General features: G+C 43.9%; 1 protein-coding gene across 1 annotated transcript in view; it reads right to left on the bottom strand.

Moving 5' to 3' along the window:
- Nucleotides 1–8,101, bottom strand: part of LOC102430997 (caspase-13) — a 25,389-nt gene that overhangs the window by 7,029 nt on the left and 10,259 nt on the right. The window contains exons 2-4 of the mRNA XM_023764914.1: nucleotides 3,010–3,125; nucleotides 1,799–1,972; nucleotides 414–648 (exon numbers count right to left, since the gene is read on the bottom strand). Coding sequence (XP_023620682.1) covers nucleotides 414–648; nucleotides 1,799–1,972; nucleotides 3,010–3,125 — 525 coding nt within the window. The remainder of the gene's footprint in view (nucleotides 1–413; nucleotides 649–1,798; nucleotides 1,973–3,009; nucleotides 3,126–8,101) is intronic.

Raw genomic sequence — 8,101 nt, 5'->3', positions numbered from 1 at the left:
TAAATTCCCTTTAAATAATGCATGCAGAGAAGAAGAGTGCTGCTACTTATAGAACAGCCCCAATTTGCAATAAAATTCTTCTCAAGCCAGAGAATGTCAAAATGCCTGTAAGATATTTCCAAGTGAAGCTCTCATTAAAATAATCTTATTCCACGGTTTAGATATTTGTGTTCAACTTTGATTTAGGTAGTGTGAAGATCTGCTTCACAATTTACCTTGGATTAAATCAGATAGATATTTCTTAGTTGAAAAGACAATCTCTCCTGATACCAACTCCCCTTGGCATTTCCCAAGAATTCAATAAGGTATTTGCACTAAATGGGGTCTAGGATTGTTTCCCCTAAAAGCAAGACATACATCACAATCCATTGCAAACACCTCATGCCCTTTGGATTTTCCATATCAGAACTCACCACCTCTGCAGGCCTGGACAATGATGACCTTAGGTTTGTCCTTGAGACTGGGGCAGTTGCGATTGTTGAATATCCGAAAGATGGTGTCATAAGGTAGCACGTCTGGGTTTTCCTTGCTGTGCAGAGTCCCACAGAGTCTATCCAGGAGGCCATGGGACATGAACACCAGGAATGTACTATCTGAGGTCCTGAGCTCTGGGCGGGCAGCAAATGTCACCAGTACTGACTCCATCTCCTGAAAAAGACCACGGAGTCTTACTCTACAGGACAAGCATTAACACCAATCTGACCCCCTGTTTATGGTGAGCAGTATAAGAAACACCTGTAATGTTCCAGTCCCTGTGCCTTCAGATAGTGGTTGCTCAGTGATAGGTTTCTTTTTCTTCTGACCATGGAGCTGGGGGTTCAACGACTTACTCCTGCTAACTTTATATGAGCTGTCCTTTGTTTATTTTCACTTACATATTTTTCTTGCTATCTCTGTCTTTTATCTGATTACCTAATAGGAACCTTGCATCATAAATGTATCCTATCACTTCCCTTCAACCACCCTTCCCACTGCGCTTAGAATGAAATCACACTTCTGACATATGTGTTCTCCCTCCTGTCATCCTTCCTAGGCTCTCCTTACACTGGTCTTTTTGAATATTTCATGTGCCAGTTTCATATGTAGTTCAGACTTTTCATTGTAGTCATCCCTCTTGGAATGGATTCCATTCACACATTCCCCGACCTGTCTTGTTACTGGTCATCATCTGTCAGGTTCTATACTGTCTCCTGTCAAGGCTTTTCCTGACCGTTCCATCAAAGTAATTACTCCCCACTCCCCAATTTGCTCCTGTGTTTTCTTTTTTCACTTACTTTTCACTTTATTTTCACTTTTACAGAGAGACACAAGACACATCAAACCTCTGAAATTTTCTTTTTTGCTTTTCATATGGTTACCCCCCACCAGTAAACCTAAATCAATTCGAACTTGGAATATCCTGCTCATTTACAGACCTACCTCCAAAGCCAAAAATAGGCCCTGGGACCAAGTCAGGACTCAGTATTTATATGGTGACTACATGCCTTTTAAACTTTCATTACTTTAGAATTTTCTGGGAATGTTGGGTCTGAATCTCATTCACCTCACTTTGGAACCGAGAATTTTGTGGATATACATGCCAGGCACTTTCTGTCTAGTTTTATGGAATTGAGGATATTTGGAGTCCAAAGAGACAGAGAGGTCATCTATCTAATAATTTCATTTAATAAACATGCATACTCACATGCAGGTGCACACACAGAGAGATATGTGGCCTAAGGTTGTTAAAGCATTTGGCTATCATTATAAAGTTAGTTTGTTAGTAGGAGGTTGTATACAGTGTGTGAGGAGCCCTTACCTTGGCTGTGAGATTCTCTTCCACAATCACACTGTAGCCAAGGCCCACAAGCAACTCTGTCATCCCTGTGATGTCAAGTTCAGCCCCCTGCCTGGGCTGAAGGTGATCAAACTCTCTATTGCATATGATGAGAGCCAGGTGAGTGCGGTCTTTCCTCTCCTTTATTGGATAGATCTGCAGGAAACGGATATGAAGTGAGTTTGACTTACCTAAATCTCTTTTAAACCTTCATAAACTAATCTCTGTTGCTTTGTTACAGGATCATGGATCTGCCCTCTCCGCTCTTCTGTACCAGAGACCCTGCCTTTTTCTTTGTAATGCATTGGACTTACAAAAGAAAGAAGTGAGAATTGAAAGTGATTTATAACTTTCAGATCATATAAAAATAGACTGAAAAATAAAAGAATGTAATTTATTTTCCAAGAGCCCAGAAGTGGACCTAGAAACAGCGGTTCTCAACCTGTGGGTCGTGTACAATAAAAATACATCCTGCATATAAGATATTTAAATTATGATTCATAACAGTAGCAAAATTACAATTATGTAGTAGCAATGAAAATAATTTTATGGTCGGGAGTCACCAGAAAATGAGGAACTGTATTAAAGGATCATGGCATTAGGAAGGTTGAGAAACACTGATAGATCATACTCAAGAATCTTAAAAGACTAGGACAATTCCTACCATAACTTTCTCCTCTCTCTTCTCTACCCAGACAGACCATTCTCAGTATTTAAATTCAGATCAAATTTCATAAAAACCAGGAGACATTTTCTATTGGCTCCAGATAAAAATAAATACATCGAAGATGCTTTGCCTTTGGTAACATCGTTATTTCAGTATTATTTTTATCACATCAAAATAAAAATTGGTTTCAGGCTTTAATTGTATTTTAAGTCATGTTTTGTGTCTAGGCTTTTCAACTAGTATGAAAATAATTACTAAATATTTTGATCTACAGCTACAGCTTAATTGTAATAAGTCTCAAATAGATAGAACAAATAAGTGAAGAGATCTTTATTTTATCATGGGGTTGAAAGAAAATTGGAATCTGTGCGAGGCTATATGAGTTCCTCCTTGCTCAAAGCATCTATGAAAATGATTACCACTGTCCCTACCCCACCACTCTGCAATTAGTGCGTTAGGGAATCAAGTACTTAGTGAAAGCAATTGCTTCTCTCTCTGTCTCTATTTTATGGATAGAACACAGTACCTCTCCAGCCCTTTCTTGACACACTTTCAGGAAAACTTCAGGAGGACAACGCTTGAGGGTATCTGTAGTTTCTGCTGACTCAGCTGGCCCAGTCACTTCTGGAGGAACTGCAGGATCTATCACATGACAACACATGATATAAAATTTAATACCTGCATCTGTTAGCCATGATGACCTAAGAATACTGACAGAGAAGGTAAATCATGAGAAGTTTTTAAAACACTTTTAAATGTAGGAATTATCCTTGTATCTAACCTCTAATATGAAGAGGGAAAGAAGGGGGAAATTCTTGGTAGCAGATCCACCCAAAACTGTGATACTAGATTATGATTATTAAGAGGAAAGCACCTTCCTTGGTGACTTGGGTCAAATTGGCTTTTTTGTATTCAGCTAAAACAGCTTGAGTCTTGTTATTTTTTACTGTAGAGGCCTCACTCATCTAGGTGGATGGTTTCTTGTCACTGAGCAAGAGTATATTGAATAAATATTTAATAGAGTGCTATTCATTAGAAACATAATTAAGTCACATGTGCAATTTAATTTTTTCTAATGTTCACATCATAAAAGGAAAAACAGATGAAATGAATTTTAATAACATTTTATTTGACATAATATATTCAAACTATTATCATTTAACATGTGTTCAAGCACTCTATAGTCACAATGTGGCTGGTAGCTATCATATTGGACTAGAGGCCCAGTGCACAAATTTGTGCACGGGTGGGGTCTGGCTGGACCGCCCTGATCAAGGCCAATTAGACTGGCCAGCTGTGGGGGGAGGGGGACCTTGGGCAGTTGGTAGGCCAGCCCCGCCAGCTAGTGGAATGCCCAGTTGAACGGACAATTTGCATATTAGCCGTTTATTATATAGAATGGTAGAGCATCCCAAGTTTGCTCCTAATTTATACACAACACAGACACAGACACACACTAAGCACCTAAAAGAATCCTCAATCCTGTACCATCCAGGCATTATTTTTTTAGGGACCTCAGCCTGAATTCTCAACTTTTCCAGAGGAGATGGGCTTCTAGAATTCCTTGAAAAGCTGTGGAGTCAGCTATGTCCAGGAGAAATGCTAACCAACCACCAGAATACTGATTCTAGGGCCAGGGGGACAACATTATGCTTAGAGATTCTAACATACACTGGATGTCCTTGCCTCCAGAGTTCTGATCAACTGACACTAAATTCTCAACCCATGTTTTAAAATGTGAGGGAATAACTCCTCTCTTTTGAAGAAGTTTGTTTCTGACTCATCCTGACCGAGTCCTTACAGAAACTTAACTGAATCTGTCACAGCTTGGCATCACTTGACAAGTTTTGCAAGAGACTGGAAAAGTCCAGCACCCCTCCTTTCTGAGGAAGGAGTAAGAATGCATAAACAATAGAAGAGAGGTTTGCCAAGATCTAATTAACAAGGTTTTTGTCCAGGAACAAACCTTGATGGTTAGTTACATGAACCAATCAAGGCATTCCCTGATTTTCTTTTATTTAAAAGAAAAAGGCAATATTATCCTGCATAAATGTTTTAGTTTATTTTTTAATATTTTTTCTATTTTACTCATTTATTTCCATTAGTTTTTTTCATAATATTTTTTATAAACGTCTTTCTAAAACATATGCTAAACTCTGAAGCTCTAGAGAAGCAGCAAATTGTTAGTCTCTAAGGAAACCAAGCTTTCTAAACATTTTTATAGATTAAACAGAGGCATGCTCTCCCTTCTCATTCCAGAATATTCTGGCAATGTAAAGACAACCTGGGTCCTGGGATATTCCCTCATTAGAGGGGAAGTTTCTTAGGAAAAACCTCCTCTATTTCCAGGTTATTTGCAAGTTTGGTGAACACTCTTAACTTAAGAAACATCATCTCTTAATGACCAGTGTGTGTCTATATATAATTATAATGTTGGCAGTTAAGATTGGGAAATATATTTCTATGTTACATCTAATAGTATGAATTAGCATGAAAACAAATCCTCTCATCCTATCTAATAAAAGAGAAACATGGTAATTAACCGTAACTTCGCTACCCTTTCCATTGGCTAATCAGGGCGATATGCAAATTAACTGCAAACCAAGATGGGGGCCGGCAGCCCTGAAGCTGAAGCGAACATGAGGTTTGCTTGCTCCAGTGAAGGAGGAAGCCAAGGTTCCCTGCCTGCTGCTGCTGGGCTCTGAGCTGCAGTCTAAGAAACATTGTTGCAATTATAAAAGCTAAACAAAACCCATGCTTTCAGCCAGCCGACCGAGTTGAAGTTGCAACAGATTTTCAATTATAGAACCAAACAAACCAGATACCTGCTTTCAGCAGCAGAGGTCTCAGAGCTGGAGCCGAGCCTCAGAGCTAAAGCCGGCTCTCAGCTCCAGTGACAGCCATAGAAGGTAAATAAATCCCAGAATAAAAAAGAAAAAGAAAAAAAGGAGAGGTTAGGAGCTTCAGTCACCCGCCAGCCTGAAAATGGCCCTCAGCCCCTTACCCAGACTGGCCAGGAACCCTAGTGGGAACCCCCACCCTGAAGGGGGTGTGACCAGCTGCAAACAGCCATCATCCCCTCATCCAGGCTGGCCAGGCACCCCAGCGGGACCCCCACCCTGATCCGGGACACCCTTCAGGGCAAATGAGCCAGCCCCCACCCGTGCACCAGGCCTCTATCCTATATAGTAAACGGGTAATATGCCTCCCAGCACCAGGATCAGCAGAGCCAAAAGGCCTCATGCCCCAGGATCAGCAGAGCCGCGAGGCCTCCTGGCACCGGGATCAGCAGAGCAGCGAGGCCTCACTGCCCCTGTGTCAAGTGGAGCCGCAAGGCCTCCCAGCACTGGGATCAGCAGAGCCACGAGGCCTCTTGGCCCCTGGAGCAGCATGACAGGGGGCAGCGCCCAAACCCCCTGATCACCCTGTGGCTCTGTGTGTGACAGGGGGCAGAGCCACAACCTCCCTATCCACCCTGCTCTGTTCGTGACAGGGGAAGGCGCCCAAATCCCCTGATCTGCCCTGCTCTGTGCCTGATAGGGGGGAGTCACCCAACCCCCTGATCGGCCCTGCTCTGTGTGTAACAGGATGCTGCGCCCCAACCCACTCATGAGCCCTGCTCTGTGTGTGACAGGGTGGAGCTGCAACCTCCCCATTGTCCCTGTCCTGAGTGTGACAGGGGGGTGTGCCCAAACCCCCTGATCGGCCCTGCTCTGTGGGTGACAGGGGGCGGTGCCCCAACCCCCTGATCCACCCAGCTCTGTGTGTGACAGGGGGCGATGCCCAAACTCCCCTATCGGCCCTGCTCTGTGCGTGACAGGGGGGAGCTCCCCAAACCCCTGATAGGCCCTGCTCTGTGTGTGACAGGGTACAGAGCCCCAACCCCCCTGATAGGCCCTGCTCTGTGCATTACAGGGGCAGTGCCCCAACCTCCTGATCGACCAGCTCTGTATGTGACAGGGGTGGTGCCACAACCCCCTGATCTGCTCTGCCTTGTGCATGACAAGGGGTGGCGCCGCAACCTCCCCATCGACCCTGCCTTGTGTGTGACAGGGGGCAGCGCCCCAACCCCCCAATCGGCCCTACCCTGAGCGTGACTGGGGGTGGCATCGCAACCTCCCAAACTGCCCTGCTCTGTGCATGACAGGGGGTGGCGCCCCAATTCCCCAATCGGCCCTGCTCTGAGCCCGACCAGGGGCTGCACCTAGGGATTGGGCCTGCCCTCTGCCACCCGGGAGCAGGCCTAAGCCAGCAGGTCGTTATCTCCCGAGGGGTCCCAGACTGTGAGAGGGCACAAGTGGGGCTGAGGGACAACAGCCCCCCCCCCCCGCCAGTGCATAAATTTTTGTGCACCGGGCCTCTAGTTATAATATAATAGATATTATAGTACAGCCTGCTACCCTAAAGAAGTTTCTAGAAGCCTGGGAATGAAGCTGAAGGAAATGAGAAAAATAGGAATTTAGATAAAATTTATAAAGCTCAGTTTACCTGTTAACTAAGGACACACTCAGGAAACCTCTTTAAATGACATAAAAAGAAAGGGACTGGTATTAGATGAGACAAAACGATATCCCTTGGTGGTAGCAATTTGAGTACTTATCTCTCCGGTACATCGTATGTGTCTCTATATGAGTTTGTTTAATAAAATAAGCAATCAAATACCTTGTATTATTTCTATCCCCCACACCATTCCCTCAATATTATACTAGGGAACCTCAGAATTATATCTATGGTATGTCCAAAAGGCCTGGCCAGGACCTTACTTGTTCTAACAGCTCATCTCACCCAGCTTCCTGGCCTGCTAGGCTTGTGGACCTTAGTTGTCCTAGGATTACCCTGGGGACTCCATGTGCAGATAGAGCCAAGGGAACCACAGAACACATCATGATAGGATCTACCTGCCGGAGTCCATTCATTGTCTTCACTAGCTAAGTTTAAACAGAGACCCCCAAAAGCTAGTAACCTTTGAAGTCCTAGCAAAGGTCAGAACTGCACCACCCAGTTAATCTAGGAACCACCCAGTTAATTTAGGTGATAATAGCTGAAGCATCCCCACCTTAGTTTCCTTAATTCCCATTTATTATTATGTAAATCCTTGCTGATGGGCTAGTCTGCCTGTTAATGGGGTCACCTGCCTAAGGGCTATGCTATGAGTGCATCCCAGATCAATAAAAGCTTGGTGAGACCTAAGCACAGAGAGGAAGTCCTTCGGGACTTGCCCGCCTGGTCCCCCAATATTGCAAAATTATCTTGTGTCTTTTTCTTTCACTTGTGTGCGGCTCCTCTTTCAGATACCGAACCCTACTCCACGCAGAACGTGGAGGGAGTGTTAATCGACATCTGGCGCCCGACGGGTAATCTGGAAGTGCAGGTCTCGCTGGAGCGAGAAAAGGAAGTTTTCACTGAAAAGGTGTGGAAAACTCACCGAAAAAAGGTGAGGGGGATTCTACCGCACGCAATGCCCAGGATCAACTACAGAAGCCCGGGTCTGTAAGTAACTGGGAACGTTTTCTTAACCAGGCTAACAAACGGGCAGGATTTGGCTTTAAAAAAGTAGATTCGGCTTTAAAAAGGTATATTTGGCTTTTAAAAACTAAGAAACTTTATTATAGGCTTTT

The sequence above is a fragment of the Myotis lucifugus genome, unplaced genomic scaffold, assembly GCF_000147115.1.
Source record: "Myotis lucifugus unplaced genomic scaffold, Myoluc2.0 scaffold_361, whole genome shotgun sequence".
Lineage (NCBI taxonomy): Eukaryota > Metazoa > Chordata > Mammalia > Chiroptera > Vespertilionidae > Myotis > Myotis lucifugus.
The sequence above is the reverse complement of the archived record's forward strand: the minus strand, read 5'-3'. Positions and strand labels throughout refer to the sequence as shown.